Here is a 19,616-nt window from a genome sequence, read left to right on the forward strand (position 1 = left end):
GGGCTGAGCTACACCTGCATGTTTACGAAAGGAAATGTAACTTACCGATTGCTTTTTTTTTTTTTTTTTGCGGTACGTGGGCCTCTCACTGCTGCGGCCTCTCCCGTTGCGGAGCACAGGCTCCGGACGCGCAGGCTCAGCGGCCATGGCTCACGGGCCCAGCCGCTCCACGGCATGTGGGATCCTCCCGGACCGGGGCACGAACCCGTGTCCCCTGCATCGGCAGGCAGACTCTCAACCACTGCGCCACCAGGGAAGCCCTGATTGCTTTTTAATTATAATTTTAAAATAAAAGTGACAAAACATTTAGTAATCTTTTTATTATATTCATATACTCAGGGTGAATTAACGTCTAAGCCCTCAAACAACAAAAATATATTACTTATTTTATAATTTTGGTACGTGAAATAAAGACAAATAGAAAACTATGTCAAAACATTAAAAAGTTGCAAATTTTCATTAAAAGTATTTACGCTTGTACTCCAATGCCAAATTTATAGATATAATTCTTTTAAATTAGAATATTTTGAAATATGAAAGTAAAAGAAATAAATATTAAGTATCCACAACATATTCATGAGTGAAATTTCAGTTAAGCACTGTTCCGGGTTTCGATACTTATGAATGGCCGAGGGAGCTTATAGTTTCCTTTTTGGTGTTTTATCCTTTATTCTTGGCTCCTTAGTAGTATATAACTCTGTAAAGATTTTAATTGCCACTGATCACTGCCAGGAATCATCTGAACAGAAACACGATTCTTCTGTAACCAGCAAGACTGATCTGTTTTAAATGCACTCAATTTTGTCAATCACTAAAAATTAAGTAATTTTACAAATATCTTCTTTATGTTACAATACATAGAAAACATTAACTGTATATTTCTTAAAAGTTTTGGAGAGAAAAGAATACTTTCTTGGTTAACTCTTCTCATCGTTCTGTTTAAAGAAGAGTTCTATCTGTACTTCACTCTCGTGGGTGAGAGACCATGGCAATACCTTTTGGAAACCAGGAAGGATCACTTTATAATTATCTTGGCATCTGTACTCTGCTCTCTCTAGTAAAGTTTTATGTTATTTCTCCCCCCATACTTTTACATTTTTTTATAGAGTATATTTTTGAAGGTAATTCTCTTGGTCACTCTTATTCCGGCTCAGTATTTTGAGTCAACCATATGAGAAGGCATTAGCTTCCCCAAAATGGAAATTGATCGACTGGTACAAATTCATGGTCACTAACATACCCAGGGAGCACACCGCTCAAATAGCTATTCGTTTTTAAATAAATATTTTGTTATTTTACACAGTTGGGAATTAAAAATATTCTTACACTAACGGTGTAGTACAAATTTCATCAATCCCATGCATTTCTAGCCGTCATCCTGGAAGCCTGCCTGTGTCATGCTCAGGAGGAAAGCACACCCTGGGCACGGGGCCAGGTGGGGCGGGGAGGGACATCTTCTTTCGGTCTCTTGTGGGCTGGGTGCCTGGGGACCACAGGCGTGGACGAGACGGCAGCCTTTCCAAGCACATTCTGGACGGGCACTGGCTCCCCCGCAGCTCCCTGGCTCTGAAGCCAGGTGAGCCACTGCCGCGGGCCGGGAGGGTTGGTCGGTGGCTGGTCAGACTGGATTCTGAGGTTTGCTTTCATCGTTTTAAGCGGTTTTTGGTGTTGAAAGTATCATACAAAGTGTTTGAGAAAAGTGAACATACAGTTGCAATTCCCACGCGGATCCGAGCGGGACAGGATGACGGGCTGAGCAGAGGCTCGGAGGCTCCTCTGAATGTTACACAGAGTGGGAGTCGCTCTGCCTGCCCCAGGGGTTTAGGAAAGGGCTATTTCGACAGACACACCTGCTCAAGTGAGCGCAGGATCATCGGGGAATGTCGTCTCATATTTTTCTAGGGCTTCATGCGTGTAAAGAACTTGAAGCCCCCTGAGGAAGGGCCTGACGTGGAGCCGCCAGCATTAACCTCCACTCCGCCTGGTGTGGGCACCGATGGGGGGGTCAGGTGGGCTGCGCTCCGAGCGTCTGGCAGGTGAGAGCCGAGGGGGCCGGGCCGGGACCTTAACTTCTTGACCTCGACCTTACTTCTTGCTGCCGTGGACATGCAGGCTTTGCAGGCCAACGGCCCCCCTACCCTGGGGAGGAGGGGCACAGGGTGACTGGCCCCCCCATCCCATCCCATCCCCCGGCCTGGCGAGCCCTGCAGACCTTCCACCACGGCTGAGAGAGACCCACATGCAACAGGTTTGGAGCAAGGGCTTTATGGAAACCACTCCAAGCAGCTGCGGAGAGAGGGCGCTGTGCTCAGCCAGTCCCTCTGCAAGGGCTGCCCGGTGCTGCTCCTCCAACAGGGCCGGCTCCTTTTTTGGACCCCGGGCTCTGGAGGGCAGAGACCTGCGAGCCGGAGCCACGGGGAGATCAGGGCCTCACTCCGGACGCAGGGGCCACGGTCGGGACGGGCGCAGCCAGGAGCCTGGGGGCAGCAGGGGCGGAGCGGGGGTTGCCACGTCTAGAGATGCTTTGAGGTAACACGTCCACGGCTGGGGAAGCTGCTCGGTCCCTTTGGAAACGAGGGAGCAGATGGGGTGTTGTGTCACCGCTTTGTGTACGTCCTGCTGGAGCTTTTACTCAGGCCCCCCTTGGGGGTGGGGATCTTGCTCCCGACCTTGGATCCCGAGGTCCCTGACTTGGTTGCGGCTGGGCCTTTACCTGCAGTGGACACACAGAGCACGGGGGACAAACGTGAGCCAGGGTGCAAAGCCGCAGTGACAGTACGAGTGGCCCGGGGTTGCCACACACAGGGAGGATCTGAGCACGAGGGGCTGGGATGCTCCCGGTCACCCAGCCCACAGGTGGCCGGGCTGGACTGGCAGATGTGAGAGGGGGCTGGGTGGGCCACCCTCGAGGATGCACATGCGACGGCAGGAGAGGAAGAAGGAAGAGCCAGAGGAGGAGCCTGATGCACGGTCAGAGGAAAGAACTGAGCCGCTCACCTAATTTTTAGTTTCAAACAGTTAGTTCCCGAAATGAAAGACCAGCAGCCACATGACCAGGGCCGGTTACCTGGTTAGGAGGCCGGGGCGGCTCCCCCAGCACCTCTGGTCCTCACACACGTGCGTGTGCGTGTATGCGTGCGTGCGTGTGCGCGCGCGTGTGTGCGTGCGTGTGTGAGGGGCGCAGCCCCTGCCCGTGCCTGGCGCTGAATGAGCACGAGACACGTTTCCTCATCTTCTCGTTGATCACAGGGCCCCAAAATAAAGTCGTGTATCCAAGTTCAAGAATAATTTTCTAATGAAAAATAACACTTTTCTGTAAGGCATTCTAAATCCTACAGAAAGCAGCCAAAACTGGGATTCAGAAGTCAGGTGGTGGCGCCACCTATGGGTCTCCTACTGAAACTCCTGTTTCTGGACACTGGTACCCACGGCGTGGAGGGACACTGAGACCCGGGGTGCGCCTGCGAACACCCGCGGTTTGGTTTGTCAACTCTGTGAGTGCCACCGCGGAGCCTGGGGAAGCAGGGCCACGTGGAGGGGCTTCGGCCAGAGCTGGTGCTGATGACACGATCGCCCTGCTTGTTCGGGACCCAGGGACAGGGCCGAGGCCGGGGCGGATGCTTACCTGGTGGCAGCGTGGGAGCCTTGCGCAGCACGTGCGTCCGGCGCAGGTTCACTGTGCAGCCCGCGGGGCCCATGAGGTGGGCCTTCCATGCCTGAAACGAGAGGCAGGTGGAGTGGGAACCAGGCCACCAGAGGGGCCACTGAGACGACCGAGCCAGAGGCGGTGATGCACTGCGGCTGCGGGCGTGGGTCCTGAGCTCTGTGCGTGTCCCGCCTCGGAGCCCCCTGTGCTGAGTGCACCGCTGGAGCACCCACGTATCTTGAGATGCTGCCTGCACTTCACACCTCTCCCAGTTCTCATCACCGCTGAGCAAACACGCCAAGACCGCTGTCCCGCAGGGTGCGCAGTGTGCGACGGTCCAGGGGCACAGGGTGCAGGGGCTGAGGGTGGCCCTGCTGGACAGCCAGCAAGGAAGCAGGGCCCTCGGTCCGACAATGACGAAGAAAAGAATTCTGCCAGCACCCGCCATGGGCCAGGAAGTGGCTCCTTTCCCTGCCGAGCCACAGATGAGAGCGCAGCCCGGCTGACACCTCGAGTGCAGCCCTGGGAGACCGCAAGCAGAGGACCCAGCCAGGTCATGCCTGGACTTCTGACCCACAGAAACTGTGGTAGAATAACGGGTGTTTAAGCTGCTCGGCGGGTGGTGACACGTGAAGAAAACATGGAGAAAACAGAGGAAGAGCAGCACAAGCCTGCTAATGCCTCTTTGCAGTTGACTGTGAGTCAGATGCCATCCCCTCAAGGCAGACGCTGGGGGACTTGCGGGGAGGGCATGAAGGGAAGGGGCCACTGCCAACGACAGCGCTGCTCAGAGCAGGGAGCCGCCTGGTCTCCAGAAGGAGGGGCTGATCACGTACGACAGAAACAGTGTAAAGGTGACAACGACAACAGAAGCGCAAAGGCTCCTAAATTCTAAAAATACACAGGGAGAGAGAAAAAGTGGGGGCACGTGAGAGCAGTTCATATTTAAGACTAAAATGGATCAACCATAAAAAGCCCCTCGCTCTGTGAGAGGAGGGGTAGTGGGCAGGACAGCAGCTTCTGTCGGGTCTTCCCTGAGTAAGTCGCATTTGACAGACTTTGGAACCGTCTAATTATCTCATGTAATTGTAGAGCCTGAGTTTGAAAACCCCTGGGACTTGAACACAGGCTGAAACAATGAGGCCGACTTGTTAACAGCTGGCGACACAAGCACGTGCAGCAGCTCCCGTGACCGAGAAGCAGAGACGCTCTTGCCTCCCGTCTCCAGAGGGAGGTCCGGGAGGGACACGAAGGGCTGGGACAAGGGACCCCGCAGTGGACGCAGTGGGTGGACCGCAGGTGGCCGCGGCTGAGGGGCTCAGGGCAGGAGAGGCTGGGCCTGCCGGGCCCTGCGGGAGCTCAGCATGCAGGGCAGCGCCGGCGTCGTGTGAGCCAGAGCGAGCGGGCCGACACCAGAGGACGGGGCGCGTGGAGGAGAGGGTGGGAGACCCTGGTGCCCCCCAACTAGGCCGCTGTGTCACCTGCATGGCGCACGCTGGGGGCAGGCGGAGCGCTGGGCACCGGACACCAGGTAGGATTTCCAGCTTGGACGGGGCTCGGCTTTATGCATCACAAGGGACCAGAGTGTTACAGAATCTGGCCAAGAGGCCAGTTTAGGCCCCAACGTGGAGATGAAAGCCAAGCCTGGAAAAAGTGAAACCACTTCGCGCTTCCATCCCGAAGAGCCGAGACGCTCCCCCTTCCCGGGAGATGCCACAGGCGTGCCGGGCAGGGAGCGCAGGAACCCTGAGACACAGCCTCACCCCACCCCGGGGGTCAGCCTCCGCCCGCCGTCCGCCGTCCCTCCACGCGGCCGGGTCGCCCCCACGTCAGCCCCTCACCTCTTCTCCGGGGGTGAAATTCTTGTGGCACAGAGGACACCGGTTCGCCAGCTTCTCCGCTTTGGCAGCTGGAACGGTTTCAATGAGACAAGATCTAGTTACTCCTGTGGGGCGTGAATGGGGGCACAGAGGAACGGGGGGGGCAGGGGCACCGGCAGACGCGGGACCTGCCCCCCGAGCCCCCTAGCCGGGCCTCCCGGGGACGGCGCGAGGGTCTCGGGAGGCCGCGGGGGCACTCACGGTTGCAGTCTCTCGTTTTTATGTGTCTGGGCAGCTCTTCCTTTAAAACGGCCTCGCTGCAGCGGTAACACTCCCCAAAGCCGTCCTTTTTGTCACACTCCGTCAGCAGGTGCTCCGTCAGGCTGGAAATCTCCACCACCTGGAAGCCACGACGGGACACGTCACATGGCTGAGCGCCCCGAGGCGCGTGCAGCCCCGGCCCCTGCACGAGCGCGCGCTTCCTGTCCCGCCAGCGCCCCTCGGGAAGGGAGGTGCACACCTGTTACCTCCGCAGTCACGTGCACGTGGCTGGAGACCTCACATCCTGCTTGCCATGCTACCTCAGGCGCATCCAGAAGCCACGGCTAAGCGGGGAGGGGAAGCGACGGTTCACCCACAACACTAACCCTGACCTGCACCCTGAAGAGCTCAGGGGTCTGCGTGGCCTTGGGTTCAATCCCGGCTCCCGGCCATTTCTAAGAACGTGCCCGGAAACGGGTCACAAGAAGAGACCCTTTCACCACTGTGACTTCTTTGCCAGGAGGGGCTTGTACACATCCTAGAGCTTCACACCGCACTCTCGCTTGCTGCCAGAGGAGCCAGGCCACGCCGGGTAGAGGAGTCCGCACCGCCAGCCGGGGGGGAGTTGCTCAGAGGGTAGGGCCTGCCCACCCCACCCCTGCAGGCCTGAGAGCCCCCAGGACAGGAGAGAAGGTCACTCCCCTTCTGGTTCCCCTCCTCTGTCTAAAGGAGGGCCGGCTGCATAGAGGAAAGGTGAACAGCTGGGGTGCGGGAGGACCCCTTCAACAGGATGCCCAAGCATTAACCCTAGGACGGATCAGCAGGGTGGACAACGTTAAAATGAAAAGCTCCTGCTCGTCAGTGAAAAGGCCAGACACAGAGTGGACACCGCACACTCAAGTGGCGAAGGACGCACACCTGGGTGTGTCAAGAACGACTGTACGTCAGCAGTAGTGGAACTGGCGCCCGATTGAAGAGACGGGCGAGAAACCAGAAGTGCTTCGCAAAAGAGGGCAGCGAGAGGCCAGCAGGGGAACAGGGCTCCAGACCAGCATCATCAGGAGAGCGTGACGGGCGCGTGGCAGGTGGCAACCGCGAGGCTGGCGAGGACGGGGAGCGGCTCCCGCCTGGGCACCAGGAGCGCTGCTCACACTGGCCCTGCAGCTGGACGCGAGCCCACCCAGCCATCCTACAACGAGGTGTGCACCCAAAAAAGTGCGTCCGCACGCGCGGAAGATTACACAAGGGTGTATGTAGCGACGCTATTCCTGACAGTCTCAGCCCAAACCCAGACGCGGTAGAAAGGACTGATAAATTGCGGTACATTCAAACAATGGAATACTGTAAAGCAAACCCCAAACGTAGCATATGATTCCACTTCGGTAAAACTCACAAAGCAAGAAACAGAAATGAGGACAGTGATGACCCTGGAGAGGAGGGTGGGGTACCTTGGGGTATGTGGCCTGGTGGTGGTTACATGGATTTGTTTATCTTGCAATAATTCAGGAGCTGTAACACCTATGACTTGTATACATTTATATATATGTTATACTTTAATAATAAAGTAAAAAAAATCAACCCCAACAAAACTTGCCCCATAACTTTTCCTCTGAAAATGCTAAGATTTGGGACATTTTTGTGATTCGGCCTTCGGGAACTGCGTGTCCAGCTCACCTGCCTGGGTCTGGCCCGCCCGTGCCCAGCACCTGACCTGTTTGCAGTAGTCACATCTCGTCAGCATAAGACAGTGCTTCCAGTAATGGAGGTCCAGGCCTTCTTCTGTGAAGGAGTCGCTCCTCTCCCCACAAAAAATGCATAAACTGAAACAAAACAGAAAGGTAAGAAATGAAGCACAGACCCAGTTTAGCCATCCCATTCTGCCGGCTGCCGGGGAGCTCTGTGACGCCCCCCATGCCCAGCCTGCGGCCACCGTCCTGGACCCACTGAGTGGGCTTCAGCTTGACCTGGAGGCATGGCTGCCCCTCACAGAGGGGCCTCAGGAAGGGCTGGGTAGCTCCTCTATCAAAGGGCATAAAAAAGAGTCTTTACCACGTAGGGGTTTGAGATAAAGTAGCTTAAGATCCCTTCGAATTCTAACTCTGTCAGCGTCACCAAGCAGAAAGGATATTTTAAATCACAAGAAGAGATTAGACCAAGACATTTCCCTTAAATTCCTTGTAGATTTGTCTCAGCCACAGCACAGGAGAAAGCATTTTGCTGCTATAAAATTTGAGCCTGACCATATTCAATATGCTGTGATAAACCATAGTGGAAAAGAATATGAAAAAGAACATATATATGTATAACTGAGTCACTTTGCTGTACAGCAGAAATTAACACGCTGTAAATCAACTATACTTTCATAAAACATTAAAAAAATTTTTGGCCTGTAACAGGACTTTTGACAAACAGCCTGCTCATTTCTGTCGGGGAAGAGAGAAAGGTTATCTTGACTCACAGCTGATGCTGCCTGGTTTAGAGGGCAATTTCCTAGCTTTCAAAATCACTGAAAAGAGCCAATTAGTTCACGTAATCCTAATGAACCGGGAGAACATATTTATCTGACAGCATTTTTATGTGGTTAGTCCCTCTACTTGTTCTACAGTGGGTTAGAGACAACTTTACTCACTTATCTAAATAGTGATTATCTGGAATTTCTGGAGCGTTAGGTGGGGCCGCTTTCCTTCCTTGAGTGTCTAAAGAAATTAAAAAGAAAGCTATTTAAATAAACTTTTGTAGAAAACTATTTTCAAAGTTTTAGTAACCAGTTTTTTTTTTTTTTTTTTTGCGGGCCTCTCACTGTTGTGGCCTCTCCCGTTGCGGAGCACAGGCTCTGGACGCGCAGGCTCAGCAGCCACGGCTCACGGGCCCAGCTGCTCTGTGGCATGTGGGATCTTCCCGGACCGGGGCACGAACCCGTGTCCCCTGCATCGGCAGGTGGACGCTCAACCACTGCGCCACCAGGGAAGCCCTAGTAACCAGTTTGATGGGAAATACAGTTTAAAAGCTACAAGTTAGTAAAGGTAGTATTTTGCATTCAGCCCTGAAGCGTCAGAGATGCAGACATTCGCCGCGTGAATAAAAGTGGTTTCTACGTAGAGCTTTCACGACGTGCGTTCTACGTACCCTGATTCTTGGCCTTTGCAGCTTCACTCTCTTTTTCCTGAAACAGAAGAACAGAAAGATCAGAGACAAATGGCTGCAGTGTGAGTGAGAGTCTACCCAGGGTCTACTGTGATCCTGGAGGCATGACCTTAGGCTGTGTGGTAGAATCTCCATCCGCAAACAACACATTTGTCTGAAAGAGTCGCCCTCTCAATTGTGGGCAGCAGTCCCCTGCCCTCTCCGTCCTGCCCTCCACAGCCCCTCCCTCGGGCTCCTGCCCGTCGCCCCCGTCTCCATGGAAACCACTCTTCGTCAAGGCCACCTGCACCCCGCCCCCCCGGGTCACCTGCCCATCATCAGTGTCTGCCTGCCCGAAGGACGCGCCATGGGCTCCCGGCGGCACGTGACTCTCCTCACCTGTCTCCTCCAGGCCCTTCTTAGTCGGGCTCCCAGGGCACTCCCCGCCCCTCCGTTTGTCCATACAGACCCTGACGGTGCTTTCGCCCAGGTCCCAGGCTGCACACCGATCTCTGTGCTCATGATCCAAACGTTTGTGCCATCACCTGGGCCTCTCTGCTACCCAGCATGTACCTGGGTCTTAATGTCACTTAAATGTGACTTAACCAGACCAACCCCCCCCGCCCCGCCCACAGGCTCCCCCTCATGCGCGCCCCTCACAGCCTCTGGCGCAGAGCCCAGAACCGCCAGTCTTCCAGGTATTCAGGCCACGAAGCCTGGAGACCCCAGCGGCTCCCGCCCCTCCCTCCTGTTCCAGGTGTGGCCTGTCCCCGGCCCATCAGTGAGCCCCGCAGGCTCTGCCTCTGCACCCCAGGAGCCTGACCTTCCCACCACCTGCAAACACAGTGGCCAGGGCGGCCCGTTACTGCCGCTGTAAAGGGACCCCTGGAGGCTCCACAGGCCACGGCACCGCTGCCCCGGGGGCCCCTCCATGCGGTGTCACATGGTGTCAGGAGGCGTCAGCTGGCCGCCTCCCTCCTCTGGCTTCCTCTTCCCCTGAGCGGGCACCACACCCTCACGCACCGCGTATCTGCCTCGTGGGTCTTGGCTGCTGGGCGTCCCCACTGTGGGAGGTGACAGCCGGGGGCGCACTGCTGACCGGAGGAAGGACAGGGTGCGGGGCCCTGTGTGTCCACGGCAGGAAGCTGCCCCTCTGCACGGAGCTCTCCTCCTGCTGCTCAGGGGGCTCCTCCTGTCACCAAGCCTTCCTCCCTGCACTGGCCAGTCTGCCCCACCTGAGCCTGCTAGACCCGCGTGGCCTGGGCTGCTGGCCACTGGTGGGGGAGGCGCGTCTGGCACTTGCAGTTTCACGGGAGGACAGGGACGAGCCAGTCCCATATCCACGGCATTAAGTGACGCAATACGTAGACACCGTCTACTGTGATTGTAGAAAATCAAAGCTTACACGATAGGAACTTCTCTCCAACCCAAGCTCTGAATACAGAAAACACACGAGAATACAATTTCAGGACTGGGGAAGCACCTGACAGACTGATATTAAACTTGCAAATAGGGTTCACGTGATTTATACACCTACCGACTAAAGGAAGCAAACTTACACAAATGGATTCTGGGCATCAAAAACAATTCTTATTAATGAGAGATGGGTTTGTATATCTTGCAGGGAGACAAATGAACAATGCCAAAAGTTAAATTTTAGTTGTAAAATCTACCTTAATCTATGCTTTGAACAGATTAGACAACTGATTAGTAATTTAAAAATCTTTTCCTAAAACTCGTGAGCAATCGGGTGATTTAAAAATATTCTGCTGGGGCTTCCCTGGTGGCGCAGTGGTTGGGGGTCTGCCTGCCGATGCAAGGGACACGGGTTCGTGCCCTGGTCCGGGATGATCCCACATGCCGCGGAGCGGCTGGGCCCGTGAGCCATGGCCACTGAGCCTGTGCGTCTGGAGTCTGTGCTCCGCGACGGGAGAGGCCACAGCAGTGAGAGGCTCGCATACAGAAAAAAAAAAAAAAATTCTGCTGTTCTCAAAAGTTTTGAAGCTGGATGGTGGTAGTGTCTACACAACGATGTAAATGTCCTCAATGGCACAGAACCATACACTTAAAAATGGTAAATCTCATGTTATGTATATTTTACAATAATAAAAAATAGAAAAAATGATTCTGTCATCCTCCTGCGAGCTGGCTTCAGTGATCCTCTCAGGACAAGGACAGCAGGCCGACACCCACCCTCCCGAGCGGCCGTGCCATGTGGTCTCTCCTCCTGGAGCAGCGGCCTTTGTTCCTGCCGCGTCTCTGGAGCCCTGGGCAGGGCTGGCCCAGTGCAGGCGCTCAACAAACCCTGAAGGATGAAGACGCGCCGGAGGACAGGCCTCCATGCCCCGCACCACAGACGCTGCGGGGACGCACAGCCTGGTGACCTCGGCAGCCCCCAGGCCGGGCACGGCTCCCGCGCTGCCCCACTGGTCCCCCGCCTCCTCTCTTCTGTTCCTCGGTGGCCGCTTTCCTGCTCTTCTCACAGGCATTCTGACACGCCAGTGTCCATCAGAATCGTCACTGTCACTTTCTGTCACAGGCACTTCGACATACATTCGGTCGTATTTTTTTCTTTTTTGCCATTTTTAGTCACTTATTCTTTTTCTAAAAAGCAGTGGTCAGAGCACTTCCCAGGAGACTCACCCTCATGAGCACAGCCGGCCTTATGCGCCCACGTCCTCTCCCTTTTACTATCAACTTAAGGAACTTAATCACAAAAACCAGAGTGATGGCACAAATTTAAATCACAGAGGCAGGGCCCTTCAGAAAGGACACGTTTCATACAACCAAACACCATCTGATGCCCCCTGCGCACTAGGGCTCAGTGCGTCCTGATGGGCAGCATTTGCCCCAAACCTTCCTTTCTTAATGCACGGAAATCAGATCTTCATATTCAAGCTTCTTTTCCTCCTTTGCCTCTGAAGGAGGCGAGAAGCTGCAGAGAGGACTGCTGTCCTCTACCCCGTCCCCGCTCCGCCAGCTCCCGCAGCCCCGAGCATCCTCTCTGAACACGGCTGGGCCAGCAGCGCACTTCATCCCCGCGGAGAATGATGAGCATGCACATGTTACTGCTCCTTTTTCATTTCTAATTCTGTTGATTTAAGTCTTCTCCCTTTTGTTCTTGATGAGTCTGGCTAATGGTTTATCAATGTTGTTTATCTTCTCAAAGAACCAGCTTTTAGTTTTATTGATCTTTGCTATCGTTTCCCTTTATTTCTTCTTCATTTCTTTCTGATCTGATCTTTAGGATTTCTTTCCTTCTGCTAACTTTGGGTTTTTTTTGTTCTTCTTTCTCTAATTGCTTTAGGTGCAAGGTTAGGTTGTTTATTCGAGATGTTTCCTGTTTCTTAAGGTGGGACTGTATTGCTATAAACTTCCCTGTTAGAACTGCTTTTGCTGCATCCCATAGGTTTTGGGTCGTCGTGTCTCCACTGTCATTTATTTCTAAGTATTTTTTGATTTCCTCTTTGATTTCTTCAGTGATCACTTCGTTATTAAGTAGTATATTGTTTAGGCTCCATGTGTTTGTATTTTTTACAGATCTTTTCCTGTAATTGATATCTAGTCTCACAGCGTTGTGGTCGGAAAAGATACTTGATACAATTTCAATTTTCTTAAATTTACCAAGGCTTGATTTGTGACCCAAGATATGATCTATCCTGGAGAATGTTCCATGAGCACTTGAGAAAAATGTGTATTCTGTTGTTTTTGGATGGAATGTCCTATAAATATCAATTAAGTCCATCTTGTTTAATGTATCATTTAAAGCTTGTGTTTCCTTATTTGTTTTCATTTTGGATGATCTGTCCATTGGTGAAAGTGGGGTGTTAAAGTCCCCTACTATTATTGTGTTATTGTTGATTTCCCCTTTTATGGCTGTTAGTATTTGCCTTATGTATTGAGGTGCTCCTATGTTGGGTGCATAAATATTTACAATTGTTATATCTTCTTTTTGGATCGATCCCTTGATCATTATGTAGTGTCCTTCTTTGTCTCTTGTAATAGTCTTTATTTTGAAGTCTATTTTGTCTGATATGAGAATTGTTACTCCAGCTTTCTTTTGATTTCCATTTGCATGGAATATCTTTTTCCATCCCCTCACTTTCAGTCTCTATGCGTCCCTAGGTCTGAAGTGGGTCTCTTGTAGACAGCATATATATGGGTCTTGTTTTTGTATCCATTCAGCCAGTCTGTGTCTTTTGGTGGGAGCACTTAATCCATTTACATTTAAGGTAATTATCAATATGTATGTTCCTTTTCCCATTTTCTTAATTGTTTTGGGTTTGTTATTGTAGGTCTTTTCCTTCTCTTGTGTTTCTTGCCTAGAGAAGTTCCTTTAGCATTTGTTGTAAAGCTGGTTTGGCGGTGCTGAATTCTCTTAGCTTTTGCTTGTCTGTAAAGCTTTTAATTTCTCCATAAAATCTGAATGAGATCCTTGCTGGGTAGAGTAATCTTGGTTGTAGGTTTTTCTCCTTCATCACTTTAAATATGTCCTGCCACTCCCTTCTGGCTAGCAGAGTTTCTGCTGAAAGATCAGCTGTTAACCTTATGGGGATTCCCTTGTGTGTTATTTGTTGTTTTTCCCTTGCTGCTTTTAATATGTTTTCCTTGTATTTAATTTTTGATAGTTTGAAGGGAGAAGACTCAAATCAATAGAATTAGAAATGGAAAAGGAGAAGTAACAACTGACACTGCAGAAATACAAAAGATCATGAGAGATTACTACAAGCAACTCTATGCCAATAAAGTGGACAACCTGGAAGAAATGGACAAATTCTTAGAAATGCACAACCTGCCAAGACTGAATCAGAAAGAAATAGAAAATATGAACAAACCAATCACAAGCACTGAAATTGAAACTGTGATTAAAAATCTTCCAACAAACAAAAGCCCAGGACCAGATGGCTTCACAGGCAAATTCTATCAAACATTTAGAAAAGAGCTAACACCTAGCCTTCTCAAACTCTTCCAAAATATAGCAGAGGGAGGAACACTCCCAAACTCATTCTACGAGGCCACCATCACCCTGATACCAAAACCAGACAAAGATGTCACAAAGAAAGAAAACTACAGGCCAAAATCACTGATGAACATAGATGCAAAAATCCTCAACAAAATACTAGCAAACAGAATCCAACAGCACATTAAAAGGATCATACACCATGATCAAGTGGGGTTTATTCCAGGAATGCAAGGATTCTACAATATATGCAAATCAATCAACGTGATAACACCATATTAACAAATTGAAGGAGAAAAACCATATGATCATCTAAATAGATGCAGAGAAAGCTTTTGACAAAATTCAACACCCATTTATGATAAAAACCCTGCAGAAAGTAGGCATAGGGGGAACTTTCATCAACATAATAAAGGCCATATATGACAAACCCACAGCCAACATTGTCCTCAATGGTGAAAAACTGAAACCATTTCCACTAAGATCAGGAACAAGACAAGGTTGCCCACTCTCACCACTCTTATTCAACATAGTTTTGGAAGTTTTAGCCACAGCAATCAGAGAAGAAAAGGATATAAAAGGAATCCAAATCGGAAAAGAAGAAGTAAAGCTGTCACTGTTTGCAGATGACATGATACTCTACATAGAGAATCCTAAAGATGCTACCAGAAAACTACTAGAGCTAATCAATGAATTTGGTAAAGTAGCAGGATACAAAATTAATGCACAGAAATCTCTGGCATTCCTATACACTAATGATGAAAAATCTGAAAGTGAAATTAAGAAAACACTCCCATTTACCACTGCAACAAAAAGAATAAAATATCTAGGAATAAACCTACCTAAAGAGACAAAAGACCTGTATGCAGAAAATTATAAGACACTGATGAAAGAAATTAAGGATGATACAAATAGATGGAGAGTTATACCATGTTCTTGGATTGGAAGAATCAACATTGTGAAAATGACTCTACTACCCAAAGCAATCTACAGATTCAATGCAATCCCTGTGAAACTACCACTGGCATTTTTCACAGAACTAGAACAAAAAATTTCACAATCTGTATGGAAACACAAAAGACCCTGAATAGCGAAAGCAGCCTTGAGAACGAAAAACGGAGCTGGAGGAATCAGGCTCCCTGACTGAAGACTATACTACAAAGCTAGGGTAATCAAGACAGTATGGTACTGGCACAAAAACAGAAAGATAGATCAATGGAACAGGATAGAAAGCCCAGAGATAAACCCACGCACATATGGTCACCTTATCTTTGATAAAGGAGGCAGGAATGTACAGTGGAGAAAGGACAGCCTCTTCAATAAGTGGTGCTGGGAAAACTGGATAGGTACATGTAAAAGTACGAGATTAGAACACTCCCTAACACCATACACAAAAATAAGCTCAAAATGGATTAAAGACCTAAATGTAAGGCCAGAAACTATCAAACTCTTAGAGGAAAACATAGGCAGAACACTCTATGACATAAATCACAGAAAGATCTTTTTGACCCACCTCCTAGAGAAATGGAAATAAAAACAAAAATAAACAAATGGGACCTAATGAAACTTCAAAGCTTTTGCACAGCAAAGGAAACCATAAACAAGAACAAAAGACAACCCTCAGAATGGGAGAAACTATTTGCAAATGAAACAACTGACAAAGGTTTAATCTCCAAAATTTACAAGCAGCTCATGCAGCTCAATAGCAAAAAAACAAACAACCCAATCCAAAAATGGGTAGAAGACCTAAAAAGACATTTCTCCAAAGAAGATATACAGATTGCCAACAAACACATGAAAGAATGTTCAACATCATTAATCATTAGAGAGATGCAAATCAAAACTACAATGAGATATCATCTCACACTGGTCAGAATGGCCATCATCAAAAAATCTAGAAACAATAAATGCTGGAGAGGGTGTGGAGAAAAGGGAACACTCTTGCACTGCTGGTGGGAATGTGAATTGGTACAGCCGCTATGGAGAACGGTATGGAGGTTCCTTAAAAAACTACAAATAGAACTACCATATGACCCAGCAATCCCACTACTGGGCATATACCCTGAGAAAACCATAATTCAAAAAGAGACATGTACCAAAATGTTCATTGCAGCTCTATTGACAATAGCCCGGAGATGGAAGCAACCTAAGTGTCCATCATCGGATGAATGGTTAAAGAAGATGTGGCACGTATATACAATGGAATATTACTCAGCCATAAAAAGAAACGAAACTGAGTTATTTGTAGTGAGGCGGATGGACCTAGAGTCTGTCATACAGAGTGAAGTAAGTCAGAAAGAGAAAGACAAATACCGTATGCTAACACATGTATATGGAATCTAAGAGAAAAAAATGTCATGAAGAACCTAGGGGTAAGACGGGAATAAAGACACAGACCTACTATGGAATGGACTTGAGGATATGGGGAGGGGGAAGGGTAAGCTGTGACAAAGTGAGAGAGGGGCATGGACATATATACACTACCTAACATAAAATAGATAGCTAGTGGGAAGCAGCCGCATAGCACAGGGAGATCAGCTCGGTGGTTTGTGACCACCTAGAGGGGTGGGATAGGGAGGGTGGGAGGGAGGGAGATGCAAGAGGGAAGAGATATGGGAACATAGGTATATGTATAACTGATTCACTTTGTTATAAAGCAGAAACTAACACACCATTGTAAAGCAATTATACTCCAATAAAGATATTAAAAAAAAAAGAGCATGCAAATGATTCAGTGGAGGATTCTTTTTACTTACCCCTAAACTAATTTAAAAAACAACAAAGAATAAGGATACCCATTTGGAGAATCCCACGAAAAGCAAACCAAGCATGCTGTGCGTCTACATAAGGAAATAAACGGCCACAGGATTTTGACTGAGAGCATGACGGTGAAAGACAGTGAACCTTGCCAACCTGGACTTCAGCCTGCATCTCCTTTAGTGCCGCCAACTGCCCTTGTAAAGTTTTAATTTCTTCTTTCTTGCGTTTTTCTGCTTCTTCTGTAGCCGCTCTTTTCTGTGCCTGGTATGAAATGATTTTCCATTAGAATTGATTTTTAGGGTAGTGTTGGAAATTGTGTGATAAGTTATAGCATATAAATTATGTTTCTTATGTATTATAATCGTCACTAAGACTAATACTATAGCTAGGATTAAAAGAAAATCCACCAGATTCATCTAATAAATATTTACTGTTTTTTTTTTTTCTTTTGGAATTAAAAAACTTTTAAAAAATTTTATATTGGGGTATAGTTGATTAACAGTGTTGTGTTAAACGTTTCCTGTTGATAAACACTGCAGGTGTCCTCCCGGCCATCAACATCCCTACACAGACAGGGTGGAAGAGCCAGGACGTGGGCTCAGGGACCAGTGTCCTCCATGTGCTGTGTTTCCCGTCCCCATAGCCCTGTGAACGATGTGTCAGTTTACTCACGTACCAAGTCACTTCTTAAACCCGGGACCAGGTCATAACTTCAGGGAAGTTAACTCACCCTAATTTCAGCATCTGTAGGTCTGCCGTCTATCGTAGCAAATCCCTCAAAAAGTGTCTTATAGAGGACGCTCCTGCGGGTTGCACTCTCCTCGGGAGGGAGGCACTCCAGGACCAGAGCCCGGTGCTGCGCATACAGGTCCAGGATCATCCTCACCGCCGAATCCCGCACCTTGTGCTCCCTGTGCTCCAGGGCCCGCACTGCGAACTAAGAAGAGGGTCGGGACGTGCTCTTGTTACTGGGTCTCAAAATAGCCACGTTTATTTCTTCTGGCATAAAAGAAACATAGGGACATCATGGACATTTGAAAAACATAGACGACAACGCCCACGGAATTCCAGCTATTAAGATACAGAGTTTTCCTCGCTTCCTTTACTTTACATGTGCCGCTGAACTCATGTTGTATGTACAATTATTAGTATTTTGCTTTTTCCTACTTCAGGTATTAAATAGCATTTTTAAAGTTACATCCCCCCAGAAACTTCATATTAAGTATTAGATAATATTTCAATCATAAAGAGGAAATATAATAAACTGCATGCCTCCACCATCTAGATTAACCAATGTTTATCATTTTTGCCATGTTTGCTTCAACTCTTTCTAAGAAACAGAACCCTAGGACTATGGTGCAAGTCCCCTTGAAGTCTCCCTGGCCCCCTGGCCCCTCCCCCCTCAGAGGCATCAGTGTCCTGAAGCTGGAGGGCACGCGCCCCCCAGACGTCTTCACTTGCTGCACAGTGTACGTGCCGTGTGTGTGTGTACACGTAGGATTTTTGTTTGACATTATAAATGATTCACTGTGCTTATCATTCTGACACTTTATTTCTTCTTATTCAATGTTCCTTTTTCAAGATCTGTGCATGACCTTGACGTAGGCAAACGACCCACCCCATCCATTTTAAGCGCTTTAGTGTCATCCGAACACTTCACAATACCCCGACGTTCCCATGTATAGTAAACCCACGTCCCCTCCTGGTCCTTTGGGCGCTGGCCCCTCACTGGCTGGGCTTCCTCACTTCCTGTGCCTCCGCCTGCCACACACTCAGGTTTAACCCCAGACCTTGTCCTTCCCAACCCCTGCACCAACTCGAGAAGTTCTGACCGTGAGGACCCCCCGGGATGATCACCTCCTGCCTCTCCAGCTCACCTGTCTGCACTCTCTACCGTCTGCCACCTCCCACGAGTCTTTCCCGCCCCGCGTGTCCATCACCAAGTCACCTCCGGCATCCCTGCAGGCCCTCAAATCTGGGGCCCCTCCTCCTCTGTGTTCCCAGGTGAAGCAGAAGGTGCTGTGGGCTCGGGAATTGTGCCAGCTGGTTTCATGCTGGACTGTGGGCCATGGCGACCCTGGGGTCCTTGGCATCATGCAGTAAACTGACCCGTGACGTTTCCTGGTCGGTTTCCCTGCTCAGAGGTCAAGGGCAGCATCTCATACTTCCTGCTTGCCTCTCAAACCTCCCCATCCACTCTCGGCTTTGAGCCAACGCCCTCCTGTTGAGAGGCTGGCTGGCAGCTGCCCGGCTCTGAGCCGAGCCGTCCGAGCAAGCACTGCGGCCCCATTCCGTCGGCTGCTTGGGGGCTTTGTTCCTTCAATTAAAGCCTCACCCCCACCTCCAACTTTTACTCATTTCTCCTCCTTAAACTCTCCGTCTGGATCAAGCCCACTGCATGTAGACGGACCAGCACCGGGTGACGTGCTCACCAACCCAGTTTCCCCACTTCCTTGGGGCACAGTTGTACACGCCTCCCGGGCCCTGCAGTGAGGATGGGGCCACCTCAGTGGATGGAAATGTCTGAGAGTGGCTCGGCCTGTGGACACCTCCACTCACAACCTCTAGTCACCCTCCTCCGTTCAGTGACCTTGGAGGTCACGTGTGAAGCCGTGGCATCACACCGGGAGGAGACGGAGCCCCCGAGTGCCCACAGAGCAGAGCGGCTTCTGTCCCCACAGATGGCACCGGCCACAAGAGACAGCAGTGAGCCTCTGCTGTGTCACTGCCCTGAAGAGTGTGCATCTGTGATGGAGGCACAGCTTACTGGACCAAAGCTTACGCTGGGATCCTGACATGGGTGTGGCCCTAACAAGGATGTAAGCATGTGGGGCCGGCTTATGGTCTGTGCTGGGGAACGAGAAAACTGACGTGGAGGCAGGACAGACAGTGGCCACGTGATGCAGGGCAGGACAGGGGACACTGATCCATACTCAGGAGGAAGTCCAGGGGCTATAAGTGAACGGACACAATCAGTGTTCACTTCTGGGGCTCATGGGGCTGTCCAAAGCACAGAACATGCACCTCCTTCCACAGATCTGCCACC

The 19,616-nt window shown here is 50.0% G+C and overlaps 1 protein-coding gene across 3 annotated transcripts in view; it reads right to left on the bottom strand.

Annotated features, from left to right (window-relative positions):
* Window positions 1-305: 305 nt before the first annotated feature.
* CEP104 (centrosomal protein 104) overlaps window positions 306-19,616 on the bottom strand; it is a 53,344-nt gene continuing 34,033 nt past the window's right edge. For 2 of the 3 annotated variants that reach the window (XM_082612513.1, XM_082612512.1), the window contains 9 exons: window positions 17,301-17,507; window positions 16,724-16,831; window positions 8,854-8,890; window positions 8,357-8,423; window positions 7,439-7,547; window positions 5,728-5,866; window positions 5,488-5,555; window positions 3,626-3,716; window positions 306-2,713 (listed from right to left, as the gene is read on the bottom strand). In XM_082612513.1, the coding sequence (XP_082468639.1) occupies window positions 2,598-2,713; window positions 3,626-3,716; window positions 5,488-5,555; window positions 5,728-5,866; window positions 7,439-7,547; window positions 8,357-8,423; window positions 8,854-8,890; window positions 16,724-16,831; window positions 17,301-17,507 (942 nt within the window). In that variant the 3' untranslated portion in view covers window positions 306-2,597. Of the gene's footprint in view, window positions 2,714-3,625; window positions 3,717-5,487; window positions 5,556-5,727; window positions 5,867-7,438; window positions 7,548-8,356; window positions 8,424-8,853; window positions 8,891-16,723; window positions 16,832-17,300; window positions 17,508-19,616 lie in introns of those variants that run through there. The other variant, XM_082612514.1, reaches the window with a different exon arrangement.

Source organism: Mesoplodon mirus (genome assembly GCF_964341445.2).
Source record: "Mesoplodon mirus genome assembly, chromosome: 3".
NCBI classification, from domain to species: domain Eukaryota; kingdom Metazoa; phylum Chordata; class Mammalia; order Artiodactyla; family Ziphiidae; genus Mesoplodon; species Mesoplodon mirus.